At 34.2% G+C, this 24438-nt stretch overlaps 1 protein-coding gene across 1 annotated transcript; it reads left to right on the top strand.

Annotated features, from left to right (window-relative positions):
- Window positions 1-5119: 5119 nt before the first annotated feature.
- On the top strand, window positions 5120-23816 carry drc4 (dynein regulatory complex subunit 4). The gene is given in 11 exon segments (NM_199634.1): window positions 5120-5213; window positions 5546-5629; window positions 7329-7526; window positions 7610-7816; window positions 10185-10239; window positions 15138-15343; window positions 20130-20297; window positions 20418-20504; window positions 20690-20899; window positions 21007-21072; window positions 23631-23816. Coding segments are annotated over 11 exon segments (1428 nt in total). The 5' UTR covers window positions 5120-5210; the 3' UTR covers window positions 23775-23816.
- The last annotated feature ends 622 nt before the right edge of the window (window positions 23817-24438 follow it).

Genomic DNA, 24438 nt, shown 5'->3' with positions numbered 1-24438 from the left:
TGACCTGCTACAGATTCCTCACACAACTCCACATTCAGTCATGTTGGGTGTTTATTTATTAATTTTAATTTCTTGTTAAGCATAGTGTGATCGACTACTAACCTTGTTAAAATGCATTCTTATTCTGTGTTTCATTTTATTATTCTCACTTATCCTGCTTTTGTTGCGTTTCCCATATTCTTTCCATTAATGGTTTAATATAATATAATATAATATAATATAATATAATATAATATAATATAATATAATATAATATAATATAATATAATATAATATAATATAATATAATATTATTTCTTGATAAGCTTTAATGATTGCTTTTACATTTTATTTACTTAATGAGATACAATACCCATCATCCATCTCCCCCATAGTCTATCAGCTTCTTCATTGCCTCTTTTTCCTCTGTGAGCTGGTATCCACAAAAATATAACCACGATGTTTGTATTTTAAAACCTATGTAGATGTTTGAATATCTCATTCATTAATTCTTTTCAACCATTAGGTGTTTGTGACTGTAAAGAATTTAATGCAGGACATGAGTCCTCTATCCTCTCTATGAGCTCTCTATCCATTGTAATGTTTTAATTGGCAACAATTCTACCGTGAAAACTGATAAATGATCTGATGTTTCTCAGAAATGTTTAATAACAGGATAATGAAAGTTTTCTTAGAACTGGCAGTAAAAATTTAAATGTGTGTTATACAGCTTAATTGTATCGTTTGAACATTGTCCATAATATACCCTTGTCACATTGTTCCCTTCTTCCAGGTTTCTCAGCAGCAGAATTTGCAGTTGTGGAAACTTAATATACAGTGAATGAGAGGGTACAACAAATATTTTGTTTACAATCCTATTTGCTGTAATAATAAAATAAAACCACAACAATGGTGTTATCAAGAAAAAGGAAAAAACAAAAGGAAAAAAGTGTGTGAGACTGATGATAGCCAGAAGGGAGAACAACATCAAGTTTACTGCCCTGTCCATTGACACTGCATTAGAAACGCCTTACACAAGCGGTAATTCATTTTTTTGTAATTTGATAGAAATATGTTATAATACAATCATAAAAACATATAGATATACATATATATATATATATATATATATATATATATATATATATATATATATATATATATATATATATATATTTTTTTTTTTTTTATTCAAGTATTTAAGATGCTGATGACCATTAAATGTGTCATAACAGTCTTGTGAAAAGGGTCCATATTGCCTGCATGCGTCTTTGTTTGTTTTCAATAATTCTAAGTATAAAGGTCCGCAATTGCTGCAGGTAACCAATAGTATCTGCATGCAGCCTCTCCAGGTAACAGCCACTGAGGAGTTATTGTTCACCATGGTCTTATATGCATGGTGTTTAAAAATGAGTAAGTCAAACAAAAAGATCAGTACAACCAGGAGCATAACAATACATTTTTGATGGAATTTACAGAATGCTTGTTTAAATGTACAAATTCATCTTGCGTTTTTCTAGAAATCCAGAGAGTGGTGAAAAAATTATAGGTATCACGTGACATCAATGTTGGATGCATCTCAACAAAGTCCTTTTAAGGCAAGTCATTTCACTTGGTGAGTCAGTGGCCATCTTTGAAACACCTCTTGGGCAGTATGCTCAGGCCTTTTCTTTTAATGGGGGAACATCAAATTCTCCAAAGCAGTTTGTTAAGCTTCCGAATAAATTTCGTATGTGGAATCATCAATAAAATTAAACTACAACTGCCTCTTAAGTTTAGCTTCTAAACTTTTTAATAATACAAAATCTGTATTTTTTTAGTTTTCCCAATTTAATGTGCACTAAGTCAATTTTTCTGTGTTTTTTAATGTGTTTTGGCGCAAACTAGTGTAATGATGGCAAGCCATCTTTCCCAGACTCGGGGCAAAGTCCGCCTCTCCTTTCACTCCGCCCCGAAGCCCCAGTTGGCCCTCCTTGGCCCAAGGTATTCGGCGGGCTGAAAAAGGCCGGCAGCTGGCCCCAAGAAAGCCCCACTTTGGCCCGATTAGGCCCTGGAAGTGACAGTGGAAACGCGACTGGCCTTGGCTCGCACTGGCTCGCTCACTTTAGGCACGATAGTGGAAACGCGACTAGAGATCACAATACCAACCACTGAATAATACCTCACCTGATTACACTGGCCTTCTGAACTACAACCCCAGATCAGAAAAAAGTTGTAACAGTATGGAAAATGCAAATAAAAAAAGAAAGTAGTGTTTTTTAAATTTACTTTGATTTGTAGTGTATTGCAGACAAAACAAAAAACTCTATTTATTGTGTTCCTCATGACTTTTCATGTCATTGTATAGCAGTGGTTTGTTCTGTAGACCAGGGCTATTCAATTAGTTTTTCATGGGGGCATGGTTCATGAAAAGCATCCCAAACGAAGGGCCAGAGGGAAATGACTTGCTTTATGAGTGATAACATAACTGCATATAGGAGCCCATATGCTGTATTTTCCTTAGGACACCCACGTTGGCTTTTTCTACAATAAAATGTTAACATGTTGTATTTTGAAACTACTTAAAATCAGTGCATTGTACAATAGACTTCTTCTTTTTTTTTTTTTTTTTTTTTTTTTTTTTACAAACATTCAAATGTTGTATTTCTGAGCACAACAAAATTATTGCATTGCTAAAGTAGACTTTTCTACATTCAGACATTCAGACACATTCAAATGTTATTTTTTGAACTGCATAACTATTAGGGATGCAACAATTATAGATTTTGGTTGTACGATTATATAGTCTAAAGAATAATCATGGTTTCACGGTTATCACGTCTAAGGTAAATTCAAGCTTTATATTAGGCAAGTAGCTATTTAGATTAACTGTTATTGCATCTGCGTTTATGCATAATCATTTTAATAATAATTTGTCTAACATATCTTTTGTTTACATTGCACTGAAAGGCACGCACAACTCTCACAGTGAGATGTTTTATACTGTGTGCACCCAGAAAGACGCAAGCGCATCCGTTTCTCCGCTTGTGCGCGCATATTGTCATATATTCTTACATTAAACAAACTTGCAAGGGGAGAAGACATGATATGGGAATGGCTGCTGTTATAGTAAAAATAGAGCACAGTTGGCAACTTGGCATAACTTTCTTTAATTGCAGCAGGTTCGTTTTGTTCTGTGCAACAGAAATGCGGCTTAGAGAAGCCTTTATGATTAGTTAACTGTGTCAAATTAAAGCGCAGTTATTATAGTGAAATCGGCTAATTGTTGCATCCCTATTGACGATGTCAATGTATACTGTAGTACAAAAGGCCTTTTCTACAAACACATCCAAATGTTTTCGGCTGCCCGCGCCACTTGCCTATGCTTTAACTGCAGCTTATGCTGTATTGAACAGACGCACGTCACTTCATAACAATAGCAGCCATTTTTCGACTGAACTAAATTTATTTTTGATGTCTTGGTCACACTATTTGGAGGGCCGGAACAAATTGCCTCAGTGGCTGGGTTAAGAAGAACTGCTGTATAAAAATTATATATATATGTATATATATAAATATTATAGGAAATACTGTAAACATCATTTGGGAAATATAAAAAAACAAGAGAGAGAAAAATAAATAAATTATATATATATATATATATATATATATATATATATATATATATATATATATATATATATATATACATACATACATACATATATATATATATATATATATATATATATATATATATATATATATGTATATATATATATATATATATATATATATATATATATATATAATATATATATATATATATATATATATATATATATATATATATATATATATATATATATATATATATATATATATATATATATATATATATATATATATATATATATATATATCTTGCAGAATAGTGGCCAGGTCACTAATTGATGCTGGTGGAGGAATCCGTTTCCTAACTGCTCTTTCAAAACACCCTAAAGTGGCTCAATAATATTTAGTTCTGGTGACTTTGCAGGCCATGGGAGAAGTTTAACTTGACTTTCCTGTTATCAATTCATACTGATAACGTGGATCTCCCTAAAGTTTTGGTGGAAACAAGAGTTGAAATGCACATTTAATTCTGTAGTGAGTTGGGCAGTTGTGGTTTTATTGTTTTGGATGACAATTCGGGTACAATTTGGGAGACAACTACCTCTTGCATCCTCAGTTATTCCTTTTGAATGTGGTACATCCTTATTGGTGGTATGCTCAAATCCTCCTGCTTACCATGTTTTTTGATACACTAGAAAGACTAGCTATCTTGGACACAGATATGCCAACAATATGTGCACCAACAATTTGTCCTCTTTTAAACTCTGATATGTCATCAATGTTGTGTGCATTGTAATATTTAAAGCAAAACTGTTCTATTACGCAGCTAATTAAACCTTTACACCCTGCTTTTACTGGTGGAATAGACAATCAATGATTGGCCTCCCGGCTGGTCGAACTTAGCCATGAAAAACACTAAATTGGTCACTGTTTAAGTTTCATTGTCCAACCCCTGTATATATTAAAGCCCTTTATGAAATTATATTTTACACATATAGCCAAAACTGAAACTTCTTCCATTTGTTTTAATTTTAACAATTCACTGTATGTCTTGAAATGTAAATGAAATCTAGGCTTTTCTATATACAATTACTGCACAGAATTACTTATTGAAAGTTACAAACAGTATTTGCTTTCCATGTCTTCTTTGTCACATAAAAAGTTCTTCCTTATGTTTGTGGTGTTTGTGTTTCCTGTATTTTCTTTTATGGAAAGTCTTGTTAGTTTGGCTTGAATTAAACTATTTTAATATATTTTTCTTAAACAATTTTAAATTTCAACATTATAAGCCCAAATATTATTAGCCCATAAATGTTTTTAGAACACACCATGGTCATCCAATAACATGCCTAATTACCTTAACTTGCCTAGTTAACCCAATTCATACTTGAGATTTTTTTAAATAAAATTCCACAGAAGGGCTAATAGATTTGACTTCAACCTAATCAACCATGTTGAAAATAAAACAGGAGGTGGCGCTATGTTCCCTTTAGTTAGTGCAAAAAACGCAGCCCATCCTACAAAGAAGAAGACAATGTTTTTACCCTTTTGGTTCACCAGTCCCATGTTGCTAGGAAACCGTTGTGAAACAATTCAATGCATTTTCATTTGTGGCGAAAATTACGCGTTCCCAAATAATGGTAAGAAAATCTTAAAACTTTTTGAAATTTTGTGTTTTATGTATTTCTTATGTTGTTAACTTGTGTTATAAATTTAGTGTTATTTTTTCAGTTTTTAAATGTTAGCTCATCGATAAACACTAACGTTAAGCCAAAATGTGTTATAATGTGTTAACGTTAATTGCAAATGGTAACTTAGTTAATCTACCAAATCTAACGTATTTCTTATCGTTTATTGACTAGCAACATTACATTCTAACGATACTGTGCTGTTTGTAATAGATGCAGAGATCTCATCTTGATCGAATGTAACGTTAGCCTGTTTAGCGTTAACTTATCACTTCATATTTCAGCCACCAAAAAGAAAATCGTCGCCGAAGGGCAAAACTCCAACAGTAGTGGACGGCTTGTCCACAGAGGAGATGTCAAAAGAGCAGGTATTTTGTCGGTAACGTTAGATAGTAACCACAGATCTGCAATAGTCACCCATTTCCACTAAAATGTCCTTGTCAGCCAGTTCACCCTAATTTAATAGTAAGTTAGCTTAAAATAATATTATGGCGATGATGATCAGGGATGGGCAAAAATACATTGAATTGTATTTTAAAATAAAATACCAAAATACATCAATTTGAAATCTATCAAAATAAACTACAAAATACTGCAGCCACAACAATGCAGTATTTTGTATTTTGAATATACTACAAAGTACTTTTACAAGGGAGTATAACATTTCTTCTCAACCCTTCAATCAATAGGCTTATTCGGTCAATCTCTTCACCATTTTACTGACTTAGTGAAGTAAACAAGATTTGACAGGTATTAATAATCCTTGTTTCTCTTTCATTTTAGTATACATTTGTACAAATTTTATACACAAAGTCCTGTCTTGAATATGTTCTCTTTAATCACTGTAAAAGCCATGTAAGATAATGAGTTGGAATATATCCAATCATATAAAGTTCATCTGTCTGAACATATTTGTCATATTTGCTTGTCATACCCATCATATTTGCTTGTCAAAGGTATGTAACTGCATACCTCTATACACCCAGTTTGCACAGGAAGGATTATATTATCGGTGCGTTTATGGGAAAATCTTTATTGTGCTTCCATCTATTGCCTGGCTAGTGAAACTGCAACAATCTCTTAACAGTCTCATATTTCAAAACGTATATGATCTATGAAGAGGTTATTTGATTTTTTTGTTCACACCATGTTTTTAAATACATCTATTTTTATTGAAATCTTCAATGCTTAATATAAAACATAATTTCTGAACAACTACTAAAATCTTCAGTTTTTTTGCAATTGTTCTCTTCAGTGCACACCATCTTCAAAAAATTGAGTTATCTGTTTTTGCAAAGTGTGGAGTCTAGAGTTTTTGGCCAATCTGTATACTAGAGTATTACATTTCTGTGACTTATATACTGTATTCTGCCACTTTGACATCTTTAGACAGACATCTTTCCTATTCATTACCAGTAAAGAGCACCGGCAGATTAGCTACTTTCATTTAAAACAGCCAATGAAGTATAGGTATCGCCACTGTATGACTTATTTTTCTGTTGTTTGTCTTATTCTGATACATCTATCATCAATCTATTTAAAACTACTTTTATTTGTGAAGGTTACTCATTTTCCCAAGATTTTTTCAGTTCTTTTTCCACTGGAAGAGTCTCAGTTTACAGTCTCAGTTTGATTGTTGACTTGCTCTTAAATATACCTTTGCCATTTGTCTGTTGTTTTCTTTATGTGTGCAAAATTTCCATGCATATACTCCAAGCAGTGATGACCTTCTTAATAAACTTTCTGTTCTGATCTCAAGCCAAGCCAAATAGCTGATAAAGCTATAATCAGAGGTTGCATTTTTATGATGTCATCATGTAACCTTCTTAAGTATTTTACTATATTTTAAAAATACAAGACACTAAAGTATTTTGATACAAAATATTAACCCATTTTAAACATCCCTATCAAATACAAATTACAAAATACTCAAATACGTATTTAAAATGCATGTATTATAAATACTGCCCATCCCTGATGATGTAATTGAGCATAATTTGTAAGCTGTTGATGTTCATTTTATTATTTTTTTCAACAACCTGCCATTAACTCATGATTGTTTGGTAGTTGGAGGAGCACATAATGCGTCTCCGAGAGGAGCTGGACAGGGAGAGAGAAGAACGCAACTATTTCCAGCTAGAGAGGGACAAAATTCACACTTTCTGGGAAATTACACGACGACATCTCGAAGAGAATAAGTGTGAGCTGAGAAACAGAGAGCGTGAATTGGAGGAAGTAGAGGAACGCCACCAAGTGGAAATTAAGGTATTAAAAGCGGTCTAGTCATTTTACCACAAATTAAGTCAACACTTAAAACAAAAACAACACAGTTTTTTTGTATCATTCAGGTTTATAAACAGAAGGTGAAGCACTTGCTGTACGAACAGCAGAACATGCTGTCTGAGCTAAAGGCTGAAAGCATCATCAGCACCAAACTGCTGCAGGATGAGCATGCTGATTTGGAGAAGGAGCAGTGGAAGGATATGCGCAGTTTGAAACTTGAGTTGAAACAACAAGAGCTGTCCAGTGAAAATGTGTTAAAGAGAATTCATCTAGTACGTCAATGATTTTAACATCATTAAATCAAGGTGTGAATTACTTTACTTTTTAAAGGGTCAAATAGTTTAGGTGACGTGGGTTAGGGTGAAATTAAAACTACAGGGTCCAGTGTGACATACAGGAATAATTAATGTATGGTGTAAACGTGTGGCCGGCATGGTGGTGCAAGAGGTAGCGTTGTCGCCTCACAGCAAGAAGGTCAAGAAGCAACAATTGGGTAAGCTACATTTTTTGTAGTGTATGTGTGTATGTCCTGGTACTCCATCTTGGGAGTTGAGTGTTGGGCTAACGACCCATCTCCTAAAAATGAGATGTTACGAAACACCAACATGGTGCGGCTAAATATCAACTTTGATATAAATGGTCTGGAAGTAAGTATAGTGTATATGTATTGTAATATTTATTATTGTTTACATTTAAGTTCTAGCTGGTTTAAATATTTTTGTATAAAAAATATAACATTTAGAAAATATTATAATGTAGATAATAAAATGTGCCATGTGTTTTTATTTGAGGTATGTATCTTGATTTATCATTGGTTAAGTCAAATTTTAATACAATTAGGAAGAAGAAATGCAAAACTTAAAACTGCTTGGCATTTTTTTTTTATTAACATTTGCATTGACTTATTACTACATTTCAATACAATGTTCTACAGTGAAAATAATCTGCTAAGAGAAGGAACAGGTACACTGTAAACATAAATGACATGTAGAAACATAACTGTTGTATACAGTAGCATACAACAAAACCATAAGCATGCTGTATGTAAAAATGTAAAAAAAAAAAAACAATAATAAAAATATGTAAAGCAAAAGTATATTCTCCATAATACAGTAAAGAACGCAATTGTGTGTGGAGAGTTTCAGAGGGAAAAGCCTCGATTACCCGGAGAAGTGTCACGCAGGCATAGGGTTGGCCGTGATATACTTTACTTTCCAGCACCAGGCTGAGAGGGATTCCCCTGTTTTGTTTTTTAGAGTAAAATATTATTTAGAAAAGGTAGGTAGGATCAAAACTACAAATTGTAAATGGGTGGCAAACAAACCATTTTTTTTTTGGGACCAAGGCGGTGTCCCATCACCTTTGACCTATTTATAAGCCTGTACTATTTATAAGCCTGTACTAGAGTAAAGCTGTGACTGATTAGTGATCAGTAAAGAACATACCTGCCAACACTCCAGTTTTTTCCCGGGAGTCTCCTGTATTTCAGACCCATCTCACGTATTGTTCAGTCTCTGTTTTTTGCTACATTCTCCATGCACACCAAACCCAATGAGCAACCATCTCCATACCGGCTTCCCGCTCTTCAGTACGCGCACCGCACAATGCTCCCCCTTCACACCGGACCCCCTTCACAATCAGAGTTGATTTGAACCTTTTATTTCAAATGGTGTCAGAGTTTAATTCATTTAGATGTTTACAGTGTATCAGATATACTGAAAATATGGATTCAGTACTGTATATAAAATCAACAAAGACATAACTGTAAATAACAAAGCTTGTGCATCATAGATAATAGTATTCTGACAATTTTAGAGTTGATTTGAATGTTTTATCTGAAATGGTGTCAGAGTTTAATTTACCTAAGTGTCTACAGTGTATTTGACTTAATAAAAATATAGATTCATTACTGTATATAAAAACAACAAAGGCACAACTGTAAAAAAAAGCTTGTGCGTCATAGAGAATACTATTTAGAAATGTTTAGAGTTGATTTGAATATTTTATATCAAATGGTGTCAGTTTAATTAATGTAAGTGTTTACAGTGTATCCGATTTACTGAAAATATGGATTTATTACTATATATAAAATCAACAAACACATAACTGTTAAAAAAAACAGTAACAAAGATTGTGCATCATAAAGACTAATATTTAAACGTTAAACTGATTTTAACATGGTGTGAAACCAGAGATCTGCTGTTGTTGAGAGCAGTTGCAATAGATTTCCAACGTTATACGCCTAGTCATCAATAAAGCCTATTAAAAAAATTTGCACATGTGCGACTAAATAAATTATCCAGTTCGCACACATCTATTTTCAGATCGCAAATGCGAGTGAAATGGTCACACTGTCGAGCCCTGTAAGTAGTTTATTTAAACATTTGTCTAATTAAGGATGTCATTTATTTAATTGACAAATTAATTTAATTGACAGTATTCTTGTAATAAATTACATTTGCCATTTTGAGAAATGTTAATTATTATAATATTTATGTATTTCTGAAAATTGATCTGATCCATGTCACAAACATTGGAAAGTTGTATTTTTGTAATTCACACCATGATTACTGATTACAGTGGCAATTACACTTCTTTTTTGCATTTTACGTTTAGCTAAACAAAATTGTCTTTCAACAGAAACATGATGAGGAAACTACTGATTTGAGAAATGATTTTGCCAGACAAGTACAAGGTAAAGTTGCTGTCTAATAAATTATTTTGACACACTTAAGTACAAGTGCATCACAATTAGAATATCATTAAAAAGTTTATTTCAGTCATTCAATTCAAAAAGTGAAATGTATATATTATATTGATTCATTACACTAAGACTAATATAATTAAAGTGTTTATTTTTTTTTTTTTAACTATTAATGTTTGCCTTCTAGCTAATGAAAACCTAATAATCAGTTTCCCAGAAAATTAGAATACTAATTAGGACCAAAAAAAAAAAAGGATTTTTAACACAGAAATTTTGGACTACCGAAAAGTATAAACATGTACAGCATTCAATACTTGGTCAAAGACGAAACATCAATATCCATCATGCTAAATATTCCAGACCAGTTGGCCAACTGATCAAATGTAGTGACAAGCTGCAGCAAATTAGAGAGCCATGAGCTGAATGGCTGTTGTGTTCAGCAGCTCAACGGACATGTCTGTGATTGACTGAAATAGTTATCGATGTACTCGCTTCACCCTGTGTTTACATGGACACAAGAGCATGATTAAGCAATTTCTATCCCTTAAAGTGTGTAGATAGATGAGTGATCGATCTGCTGACATATCTCTGTGTCAATGATGCATCATCAGCTCTTTCTGACAGCTGTGCCCTCAACAGCTCATTGGCTGGGTCTTGGTGGCTGAACAAAGCTGTTGTGGGTAATTTACATAGTGTCGTGTAGTGTATATACCACATATATTTAAAGACAAAAAATTAAGTCGTGTAGTCTGAAGGGCACATCGATCTGCCTATGTTTAAAGTCTTGTAGTGTGAATTGGCCTTAACCCACACTGCTACTACCTTTGGTATACACGCAGCCTTAGGGTCAATTATATCCCTGTGCTAAATTGGCCCGCAAGCTCACCTGACCTAAACCCCATGGAGAATGGGGTATTATAAAGAGGAAGATAAGATGCAAGACACCGCCCCAAACAACGTAAAAGGCTTAGGGCTGCTATCCGAGCAACCTAAGCTTTCCATGCCTCATCACATGGCTGAAGTAATTAATGCAAAGGGTGTTCCAACCAAGTATTGAGTGCTGTACATTTTCATACTTTTTAGTAGTCCAACGTTTCTGTTAAACTTTTTACTTTTTATATATTAGGTACTATTCTAATTTATCTGACATACTAAATTTTGGGTTTTTATTAGCTGTAAGCCACAATCATCCAAATTAAAAGAAATAAACACAATAAATATATTGGTCTGAAGCTGCGCTTTTCTCCCCTAAGACTTTCATTCATACGCACACGAATGCGTCAGACCAGAAATGCAGGGTCATGCGTCAAGGGTCAAATCGCACCACTTGACTGCACGAGACCAATTGAGGATCAAAACATGAACTCTCTAGACAGAAATTTAAAACATGGAGCAATCACTCGCTTTTTTAATGTCTAATAATTTCGCACATACAAACTCTACTGTGACTGCAGCTTAAGTGTAATAAATCTACATCAGGGGTCATCAACCCTGTTCCAGGGGAGCTACCTTCCTGCAGAATTCAGCTCCAATCCTGATTAAATACACCTAAATCAATTAGTTAGGATCTGAAGCAGCACTTGATAATTACATACAGGTGTGTTTGGTAAGGGTCCAATACGTAGTAGACATTATTTGTGTCTCATTTCAGAGGCTGCATCCTATGAAGAAGCATTTGAAGTGCGCTGTGTCATCGCTGCATGACAAAGGCTGTATCTTAAAAAAAACAGCAGGATGTTTTTAAAAGAAAACTCTGGTTTAAATGTATGAAATAAGTTTATTTTACCTGGATATCTAAACACTATTAACATTGTTAATAAACAAAAATAGTATGACACATCTTACTAAAGAGTGATTTTATTGACCTTATTCTCCGCAGACGAGCGGGCGCTACCATTTGAATCTTTTTGGCACGAGACTTCCGGTCTCATTCACTTCCATTCATTTTTAGACATTAAAAACTGCTCGTTTCACTGTTTGATGTTGTTAACTGATATTTCCTTGTTATATTATTCTACTTGGTCTGTATAGTCATGCAAACATTTGTTTGTAGAGCAAGTAGTTTGACCGTTTTTTGCCGTTTATTATTCCTTGTCATTTCTCCCATAGGCGACTGAAACGGAAGTTCTAAGACAATCGCGAAAACAGGCGCACTTCCACATTTTAGAATAAGGTCAATAGACAGTTTACATTTTTATGTGTACTTGTATTATTCAAAGGATATATTTTTCAGCTTGTTTTGCCTTCAGATTACTTAAAATAAGTTGTAAACTTTTTAAAAAAGTCATTACAAATTTTATCAAAGCTTATTAACAGATCTGTTAACAAGATCTGTCCTCTGTAGGCTAGATTGTCTAATTTCAAAACGTAAAGGATTTTGAAGGACTCACCTTTGAAGTCTGCATCCTTCTGAGGCTGCAGCCTCTGAAATGAGACATAGCTATTGTAACTAAAGTAACGCTCATGCTACAGTGATGGTTGGGTTTAGAGTTGGTGGATGTGTAGACGTTAATATCTGAAATTGTTGGGTTTAGGGTTAGAGGAGGTGTAGATGTGAATACCACACAATTTAATGTGTAATTTAATAATTGATATAAAAAATTAGGGTTTCTAGACACAACCGCTCACTCACATGCTCATTATGTATTAGACCTGGTTCAGTTTGTCATCAAGCTACGGGCTGCAGTGTGGACACTGTCGAGTTTTCAAGCTTTCCAGAGTTTCATTTTTTAAATTGAATTGAAATAGTGAAATCAACTTTTTGTGTACCTGTAAAGACCACTTCAATCTGGTGTTGTTGAACTATTTATAACTGTAAAAAGAGACAATTCAACCACATCTTAATGTTAAAACAGCTGTCATAGCATTATTTATTAATATGTGGACCTTTTTGGATTTTTTGTACAGCCAAATTACTTTCCTTATTTTATAAGCAATATAAGCCATTATTGGTAGGTTGCAAAATATAACAAAATAAAGGCAGACATGTTTCTTAATGAAAAAGATAAAACAAAGAACAAAGATTCACAATACAAATCCATGTAATATACAAATAAAACAAACAGTGGTTTATATTTCACATTTTTATAGGAGTATTTAAGCAGTAACATTTAAGAAATTGAATGAAAAAGGAGGTTTGTTGTTTAATCATAAACAGTATTTTAAGAACATTGAATTTTTTTATCCAAAAATGTCAACAACAACAACAACAACAAAAAAAAAAAACTTGATGGTCCATGCCGTTTCCCATGTAACCTCAGAACAATGGAGCATTTAAAATGGCTCAACATTTTAATGAAGTCTGAAACTGCCTAAAAAGATTTGTCCAGTTACTACTTACTGTTTAATGTGTATTTTGGAAACAATCAAACTTTAAACTTCTTTCGTTTCAGTATTTTACAGCTAAAAACATGACCCACTTTTGGTATTTTTTCTATAAAAAAAAACAATAAAATTGTTTTAAATATAAAATATTTCATATTGGTCCACTTATTTGTATAATTTGAACATTGCAATAAAAGGAAAATAAGGGGCACTGCTGTTGCTGTTGCTGGTGAAAAAATCCTTTACATGGTTTAAGAAATTTCCTGTTGGGTGTAATGTTAGTCGTCTAATATAATATTGGACTCTACTTTTGTGTCTTAAAGTAAAAGTGAAGCAGTAAGTTTACATTATTTGGCAATTCTATTTTCATTGTAATGAAAATATATAAAACAAACAAGGTTAATTTAACTGTTTTGACGAAAATAGCAGGTTTTATTCTAGCTTTTAGAGCTTGGGCGCTGCAATCTTGGAATATCTCTGTCTGACATCACAGGGTTGCTTCCGTTCCCTAAGGTGAACAGATACAGTAGAAGTAATGGACAGACTATGGAGACTGGAAAGTCTGATTTAACCCAATGCATCAGCTTGTGGGGTTGGGGAACGAGAAACTCCCTTTTTGTTTGCAATTACTCTCCATATTGAAATGGACTTTAAAAATCCCTAAATTCACTCCAAAGTGCATGTAATGTATTGTTTGTAATCTGTATGTATTGTCCTATAGTCTTAAAGCACATAAAGCATTAGATAAGGTAGGAAGGCAGGAATCATGTTAAATGTATTCTTAAAACTGGCGTATTTGTGAAATACCACAGTGATTTAAAGACACATAATCTGAATGCCATAGCGATTTGCCAATGTTGAAAGTCATGTAACATTAACTAGGCTTTACTGGCACTGCAGACCTGTCAAGTTTGTTAATGGAAAAAAAACACTGATTAATCAAGTTGAATGAAAAGAAAGGATATGAGAATCTTATAGGTTTACAAAAACTTACATGCTTTAAGTTAGAAGATGTTGAATGAGGACATGAGCTGTTGGCACAACTTGCCTTTTCCTGTTCTTGTATCATATTTTACAAGTGCCTTTTTAATTTTAATAAATTAAAAATGAACTTATTAACTTTCTTATCACAGTTGTTTTGAAGGTTTTAAATCCCTGCTGTCTATAGATCATCATTCTCTGTTTGTCACAGATCATAGAAAGTGAAACGTAAACCTTTTATGGGTGGTTGGATTTATTTAATGCATGTTAAAATACTTGTGAATTTTATTTACATCATTATGACAAAATCTATGTGATTATTTAACAGAGATTGACAGTTAAATCAGGCCCCTCCTATCGAATTATTAAATATTCGACCATTTTGGGTCACCCCTTTGATAATTATTATTTTGCTGTTCTTTTAATTCATTATCTCATTATTGATTTTGAAGCACTTGTGTATTGATGAGTAGCAAATATTTTTTACATAATTTTCTGTAAAAATACAGTGTAGCATAAAACAAAAGGAATGAGAAATGAAGACTTTGTGCAATAATCTAACTTGAGTCAAAATACTGTCACAGAAATTGGGTCCAAATATGAGAAAAGGATGCAGAAACTGCGTCAGGAGGAAGAACTGAGACGCAAGACAGAGATTCATGAGATTGAGGAGCGGAAGAACACCCACATTAACATGCTGATGAAGAACCATGAAAAAGCTTTCAGAGACATCAGAAACTACTTCAGTGACATAGTCTACAAGAATCTGGACCTTATCACTTCACTCAAGGTAAAAGAACACAATGATGGTTTTATTTATATTGCAGGTTCATGCAGTTTGCTTGTAGCTGTCAATGCTTAGTTTTCATACAAAGACATTTGACAGAATGAATTTAGGGATTGGCAATGTTGTTTACCTTTATATGGTATTTCCAGTATTTTGGTTAGAAGGTCTTGAATAACTGAATAACTGTGTATAAATTATTTGTTTGCCATGGTATATGTGATCTGCAATTTCTCTGCAATTTAGCTAGCAGAAGTTTTAATTACAAATTATAAGAATAAGTAAACATTCTTTCTTGTCAGAATGTACTGAGCTCAGTATGTCTGATTTTCACAGTATGTCTGATAATATTATTTCTTCTGGAGAAATATATTTGTTTTATTTTGGCTAGAATAAAAGCATTTTTTTATTTTTTTAAAAATTATTCACCCCTTTAAGCTATTTTTTCGATAGTCTTCGAACCAAACCATTGTTATACAATAACTTGCTTAATTACCCTAACCTGCCTAATTAACCTAGTTGAGCCTTTAAATATCACTTTAACCTGTATAGAAGTGTCTTGAAAATAGTAAAATATTATTTACTTTCATAAAATAAATCAGTTATTAGAAATAGGCTATTAAAACGAGTATGTTTAGAAATGTGCTGAAAAAAATTTTCTCTGTCCGTTAAACAGAAATTAAGCAAAAATGTAAACAGAAAGGCTAGGAATTCAAGGGGACTAATAATTCTGACTTGCTCCCTGAACCTGCAGGAGAGCTTGAATTTCTTTGGAACTTGTTTGGGACAGTTTTTCTTCTCCATCCATGCCCAGGGTGATTAGCAACAGTGGCTTTTGTCCATACTTAAGAAGACTGATTTATACTTCAAGCAAACACGTACGCTACAGTGCAGCCTACTACGCGTGGAAGCATAGCCCTCACTGTGGCCATAGGCGACGCTGATGAGGACCTCCCACAAAATGTAACTACACATTGCAACGACGTGTAGTGCAAGCTTTATGATTGGTCAGCTTGGTAGCGCTGACGAGTGAGGGCGGACGTGAGAGTCGTTTGAGCCCAATGCATGCATGCACTTGGGTCACGCCGATCACTTGACGCAGAAGTATAAACCAGGTTTTAGTGTGGCATAGGCAGGTGCACACAGTGCAAGGTCAAGTGAACTTATCTGCTTTCATGTGGGATTTTTATATTGCCCATATCTGTTACTTGCTCCAGGCGAGTTTAAAGGAGCATCACATACTTAAAACATTCGTATTTATCTAGAATTTTAAAAGGCTGCCCATAATTTTGTCAACCCCATTTTTGGAGTTTTGTGTGACATTGTCAAATTAGCTCTTTTTCCTCCCTTTTTTTTTTGTTCCATACACACAAAGGAAATAAACATATTTAACATAATAAACATAAGAAAAGAAATAAAATGTGTATAAGGAAACATGTATTAACGGCAATACTTTTCTGTGAAAAATACTTAATTTTATGAAAAAACTTCAAGGGTGCCAACAATTATAACCATGACTCTATAGGGTGGTTCGGTGGTGCAGTGGGTAGCACTTTCACCTCACAGCATAAGGGTCAGTTGGCATTTTTGTGTGGAGTGTGCATGTTCTCACTGCGTGGGTTTACTCTGAGTGCTCAGGTTTCCCACACACAAGTGAATTGGGTAAGCTAAAAAAAATGTCCATAGTGTATGTGTGTGAAGGAAAGTGTATGTGTGTTATAGATATATATCCTATCACGCATGGACAAAGGTGTCACATTACCATTCACACCTGGCATTTAAATCTGTCCATTTTGTCCACTTTACACCATTTTAGCCACTTCTCTGACAAGGAAATGTCTGTGAGTTGGTGTTGTTACTGCAAAAAAATAAAAATAAAAAAAAATAAAATTGCAATTTTCATATTGTACAAAAAGAAACATTAAAAAGTACCAGATTAATTAAGCACACTTTATAAATAGACTACTTTATATACATTAACTAAGAAAATTATAGATAAATCATTTTTTTCCCAGTTGACTTCTATTAGGCCAACATACTTTATTCTGTTTTACAAAATTAAATGTATATTTGTATATGTACATGTTTATATGCTATATGCTGTTCTTATTATGCTTTTGTTTTGAATTCATTACCACTATTTTTTTTAAATCAAAAGTAATACTTTTTTTATGAAATCATTTAATTCAAGTAATCTTTATTTCTGTAGAACTTTTACAATGTGGATTTTGCCAAAGCAGCTTAACATTGAAGAAGTTCTAGTAAATGTAAACATATTCAGCCAAGCTTTAATTATAGTAAAAATGTAACTGCTGAAAGCCCAAACACTGGAGCAAATCCAGTGATGCGCAGCTCCACACCAAGTCCCAAACCAAGCAAGCCAGTCTTGAGAAATACATTTCACCGATTGATGAAAAAGAAGGGAAAAAAAAACTTGAGAAAAACCAGGGTCAGTTGAGCATGACCAGTTCTCCATTGGCCAAACTTTTTGTGCAGAGCTGCAGTCTAGGTGGCGGAGACTTGAGAATGATGGCTGTCCATCGTGGAGAAGTGTCAGGTCTGAGTTCAGGCTAGCCAATAGGATCAATTCGGAGACTTGTCTGTTACTGGGATCTTTACGAGTCTCATGCTCTCCACTCCTCCATAACCGCCACAGCATCTGCTCAGGATATGGCTTGGTGCAGGATTTATGTAGATCTCGGGTTAAGGAGAAACAGATTAATGTAAGCCTAGATGCCGTTAAAATTATAATGTCTATTGAGAAGTTTGCCTTAATTCATTTGCCCTAATTAATGCAGCGTAACAATCCTTTAGAGGATTTAGATTTCAAAAGTTATGCATTTTTGTTTTATGTGTATGCTAATGCAAAGAGATCTTGTTTTAAAATGACAGAGAGTGTCTGTCTCCCGAACTGTGCTAGGAAAGCTGTTCCAGAGTTGAGGTTCCAGATATGAGAAGGATCTACTGCCCACAATCGATTTTGATACTCTAGGAATAATCAGTTGTTCAGAAGACAGATCAAAAGCATGCAACCATCCAGTTTCTGAGGCTTAAATTGCATTCTTGAATGTTGCTTTGAACAGAAATTATTAACTGAGATTTTAAAAATCTAATTAGCAGTCAAATACTTATTTATTTTTAAATAAATAAGAGATAAAGCATATCTGGACTGGTAAGAGAACATTCTCCTTTATACATGTTTCTCCAATAATATATAAGCTTGTCAAAGGATTGTCAACAACAAGGTTTAAACCTGTCTCTCCAGTGCACTTCTACAACACATCTCGCTCGTTTACTGAATGAGCTCAGTAGGTGGAGAGGTGTTCTTTAGCAGCTGTTTCAATGAATTCAAACACATGTTTATTCACATTACAAAAGCAGTTGAGTTAAATTCACCTTAGAATAGGGTTGAAAGTGTACAAGCTCAAAACGTTTCACACATCTATTTAGTGTTGTTCACTTGAGATCCGATCAATGAAAATGTATTTTAATTTAAAAAGTCCAGAGGGCTTGGATGATGAGGAAGTCAGGGATGGCAGCTGTCATTCATGTCAAAACATTTTTTACTCTGGTTTCTCAACAATAAATAGACGCTAAGGTGCTGTAGCAAAAAAAAAAAAAAAAAAAAAAAAAAAAAAAAAATCTTCTAGGAAACTGCCCATCTTGTAGAGACAAGCTCTCTCACCCTTACACCCGATTCACATGGGGCGTCAGTGCCAACATTTTCAATTCAATTTAAATGGGAGACGTCACGGAAGTGTTGCCAAACTAAATTGTGTGCAGCTTGCTGCAGAAGTTGGGAATTTCTCAACCTCTCAAGGGCCAAAAGAAGCGTCAGCCAATCAGTCTGATTCATGCAAATACTCTAGCTTAGACAGTAGCCAGTTGCGGTCTAATTTCATTGGCTGATGCTTCTATGACGATTGTATGAGCTCTAACTTCAGACACGCCCTCGGTCAAGCGCTGAGGGCTCCATGTGAATCAGCATTAGAGCGTCCTCTCTGTGGCCTCTCAAAAGCATCTCCCCATCCCTTATCTGCAAATACACTGGTCTTTGTCATTTGACAATTGACTTAATTATGAGCCATTGTTCTTTCAATGTGCTCAATTTCTAAGAAGCGCTCAAACACACGCCAACTGTAAAGGCTTATTTATACTTCTGCGTCAAGTGCACACGTATGCTCCGGCACAGCCTTCGTGTTGTCGCATGGCCGACAATGCTGATACGCACCTTTCAAAAAATGTTACTACATGTCGCAATGTTGTGTAGCCCAAGCTCTGTCGGCTTGGTACAGGTGACAAGCGTGGATAGTGTTGAGAGCCCGATGGAGTGAGTGTTCACAAGTGTGGAGTCCCGTAAAGGTGCTCCAGATGGAGACTTGTGTTTTAGGTTTACCTTATGATTAAAGTTTTTGCACATCCGCTGGTACCCGCCTCTAAATGAGTAAGTTTTGGCTACTTGTAGCGTTCAGAAAGAACAAAATACCCACAGAAAAACTCAACAAAGGAGAACATAAAACCAACTGCCAGCTTGCATTTCGGAAGCGTTATTAAAGAACACAATAAGCATGCAGAAGTATAAATGCACGGCTATGTTCAAGGCAGGCGCGGTGGGTCACGCCGATCACTTAAAGTACTTAAAGTTTTTACTTGTACTATTGTTATGTATTGTGCACTTAAGCTATATGTTTGCTCCCTGATGTCATGCTCTCACACTGCTGCTGCTGAGATACATTAAGTGTTTTTTTTTGTCAGGCTTTAAATGTTTTCTCTTGTGGTGAAATGTGTGCAGGAAGAGTTAAAGGAAATGAAAAAGAACGAGGAGAAGAGAAATAAAGAGATGGCGGAAGTACTTGAGCAGAATAAGGAGCTTAAAGAGTCTTCACAGAAGGCAAAAGAACAAGTTGCTGAGCTTCAGAAACAGCTTGCCAATTATGAGAAGGACAAGAGCATTTTAACTGTATGTTTAAGGTCCTAGAAATGTACTGTAAAGCTAGTGAATTGTTCTGGAATATAACAGAATTTCCTTTTTGTATGTGGTGTGATATATGTAATGTATGTTCTATATGTTTGCTCACAGCGGTCAAGAGCTCGTCTCAAAATGTCTGACAGAGAAATGAAAGAGCTTAAGTGGGAGCTTGAAGTGTTGGAGCAGAGATTTTCTAAGGTGATTTGGAGGAACTTTTCTTTAGAAATTTAGTAGAAGCTAGACATCATACTTGAAGGGAAAAAAGTTGATCTATGCTTTAAAGAGCAAGAACGACAAGAATGTTGTGTTCACACTGTAATATAACAGCAGAATGATTAATGACTGCTGCATGTGTAATAGCTAAAGAAATTTTGATTGTGCAGGTTCAACTGGAGCGGGACGAATTGTACATGAAGTTCACTAAAGCCATTCTAGAGGTTCAACAGAAGAGTGGTTTTAAAAACTTGCTGCTTGAGTGCAAATTGAACACACTCAATGACACGCTTGAGAAGAAGGAAGCCCAGCTCAGTGAGGTGCTGTCTGCTTCCAACCTGGACCCCACCACCCTCAGTGTGGTCACCCATAAATTGGAGGTAAAGGATTTTATAAAGACTTCTCCAATTGAAAAGATAATTATTGAATTGGTTCTAAAAAAATGGTGTTTGTTAATGTGTCTCAAGAGTTACTTACTTTTGTTTAGGAAGTTTTGGAGTCCAAAAACCATACTATTAAAGACTTACAGTATGAAGTTGCACGAGTTTGCAAGGTAAGCAATTGTTTTTGCAGATGGCACCAATGTTAAGTATTTCAGAGAAAATAAATGTCACATGTAGTTTTAGCATACAACAGCAAACATAACAACCATGGTCACGAAAAAAAGCTGAATTAGTCTAAAGCACCTTTCACACATACATACTTTTTCGGTAAGTGCAAGCTGCCAACTGGTGAGTTAGGGTTTTGGTCTTTTATTTCAAGAGGATATCACAAGCTGCAGCACATACTCAAATGTTCGTTTACATATCCGAAAGTGTTTCTCTTCATCAGAGTTGTATATTATATTAAAATATAATAATATAATATAATATAATATAATATAATATAATATAATATAATATAATATAATATAATATAATATAATACTTTTCAACATATCACACACAGCCCATCTTCATTGCTCAGACATCTGTGTAGTCAAATTGGTAAATATTAAGGGTATAAGGGTAAACAGAAGTCAAGGTTCAGTATGTACGACAGGAATAAGCAACAAATCTTCAGTGCTTGCTTTTTTCTGTTTATTTCAAACTTGCAAAAGTGTTTATTGCAATAAGCTACAGAACTTGAAATGCTTCTTGTGATACAAAAGTACAAAATAAGTGGAATAATGAAAACAAAGTAGTACAATTAGAAGACTGTGTATAAAAATTTCAATGTTTGAGGCCAAGCGTCTTTATGAAACAACAGAAAAAACAATAACTTGTGAATATTTTTTTAATTGTATTCTCTAAACTTCAAAACTGAAATCTCCTAATGAAAATGCTAACACTGTATCCAACTTTAAAACGCTGCAACACTCATTCATTTCAGTTCTAAAGCAATGGACCAATCAGAAGAACTCAGCGGAAGAAGCATTGTGAGCTTCTGGCTGCATCCAAAAACTCATAGTATTTAGTACATTAAACAAGTAGTATGTCTGAATTCGAGCGACCCGAGTAGTATGTCTGAATTCATAGTATTCAAAAAACAGTATGCACAGTATTCTGAAGTGCACATCCAATGGACGCTATGCTATCCCATGATTCCACGTGATTCAGTTCATGAGACTAAAGTAACACAACTGACATGGGTAGGTCATGTACTTACAACAAATTGTAAATGTAGTACATCCGAGTCCCATTTATACTACCTACATTCATACTATATAAAATGTACTTTTCTAATGCTCATGTAGTAAATTCAAATGCACTACATACTTGAGTAGTTGGTGATTTCTGACACAGCGTCTATTTAGAGTAGCAAGTCAATGACTACAACAACATGGCATTTCGGCATCTTTTGTTTTCAAACACAAGGACACTGTTAATGATTCCTAAGTTGTTGCACTGCTGTGTACTTTTCTGTGTAACTTTTCTATATTTGTTGCTGGAATGTATGATTCAACCCATGACTATTTGGGATAAATAAGTTTTTTTTTTTTGTTTTTTTTTTAACCTGCAAGTAGAGCGTAATTTATATCCTGTGGTTTAGTTTTTTTTTTTTTTAATTGAGACAACCAGCTACATTAATGCCAGTTTAAAATAAATTTGAAATCATATTTTGTCAACAAAAATACTAGTTAATGATATCAGAACTTACCCTCACATGTTTTGTGTTTTAATTTACTGGTAAAGCCATTCTGGTAGTTTTATGGATATTTGCTGGGAATATTCTGTGAAAGGGAATATTCTATATATATATATTTTATAACCAAACAAAAAATGCAAACAATTTGAATTTTGTTTTTATTTTAGAGTGTGTAAATCCCTAGTGTAGGTAGGTTTACACTTTTTAGACATACCACCTCTTCAGGAAGTCTCAGAGGTGTCTTGCATATTCATAGACTCCATGATAGCCGCAAATTACTAGATAAAATATCAATCTAGAACAAACAAGAGGAAATAGTGCCACTTTAGTGAGAAAAACACTTGCAGGGCATGCGGCTGCAACAACAATTAAGAGAAGGCGGCATTTTCTTCCAAAATCCACAAATAAACGTACATCTGGATTCCAACTCATTCTCCTCTTGTTACTTGCTGGGTGGGATGTCTTATTTGAAATGTCTACTAATGAGCAGAATATTTAGTGGTGTACATGGTTGTGATTGCTTCATATCTCTACATAAATCACTCACTCGCATGAGTATAAACTAGTAAGATAATTTAAACACTACAGCACAGGTGTTAAACTCAGTTTCAAAAGGGCCGCTGCTCTGCACAGTTTAGTTCCAACCCTAATTAAACACACCTGATCAAACTAATTGAGTCCTTCAGGCTTGTTTGAAACCTACAGGTAAGCGTGTTGGAGCAGGGTTGGAACTAAACTGTGCAGGGCTTCGGCCCTCCAGGAATTGAGTTTGACACCCCTGCACTACATAAAGTCTCAAGGGTTTGTATCCTGTGGATGATCTCTACAAAATTAATGAACATGGGAGTTAAAATTGCATGTCAAGAAGGTTATTCGTATTTCTGAATGACTGTGTATTAGTTTAAAAGTATTAAACTAAAAATATTTTTATGTACTATAGTCTGCCTTTATGATGTGTAAAGAGTTGTCTATTTCTATCCACAGGCCCATAATGACTTGCTAAAGACTTCTGAAGCAAAGCTGCGAGCATTTGGTATTCCTGTGGAAGAGCTCTGCTTCGAGCCACTTAAAAGCAATGGACAGAGTGTTGGCCAGGGCCCTGCTATGTTTGTTTCTTCTTCAAATTAGCATTTTGAAAAAAAAAATAATAATAATAAACAAATAATCAAATGCTATTTTAATAAAATTTCATTCAGATTTTTTAGTATTTAGTTTTAATAAATGTGAAGAATTACAGTGTGTTCTTCTGTTAAATAGCATATGGAAAATGTTCTTTTTAAATTTGACATTCCATCTGAATAACATATGCAGTGTCCAAGAGAGCTCAACAGGCTGAAAGTTAAGAAAACATATTATTCTCCTGCAATTTATTGTGACAATATTTCAACAATTAACAAAGCATTGCAAATATTTTTTTATTAAAGACATAGAAATTATATTTAATTGTGGTTATTCAGTTAATTAAGCTATCGTATATAACCACAGTAATAATTTTACAGTTAATCATCAGGTTATTTAGGCTAATAATATGCAAAAGACAAAGGAATTGGGGTGTTAAACTAAACTAGAAGAAATTCAGGGCAGCTATACTGACCAATAGTAATGGTGAAGTGAGCCTTGTTAAGTATCATTTTACCTAGGGCCTAAAACTATGCCAATGGCTGCTAACAAAAAAAATAATAAATCAGCCTTTTATTATTGTTTGTTTAACAGGCAGTGACTACTGCTACTAACTACTCATATTTACAATGCTTTTTATTTCATCATTACTGAACTGAAAAAGTTTCTCACC

This window comes from Danio rerio, chromosome 18, assembly GCF_049306965.1.
Source record: "Danio rerio strain Tuebingen ecotype United States chromosome 18, GRCz12tu, whole genome shotgun sequence".
Taxonomy (NCBI): Eukaryota; Metazoa; Chordata; class Actinopteri; order Cypriniformes; family Danionidae; genus Danio; species Danio rerio.
Note: the sequence above shows the minus strand (reverse complement) of the source record. Positions and strands in the feature narration are given on the sequence as shown.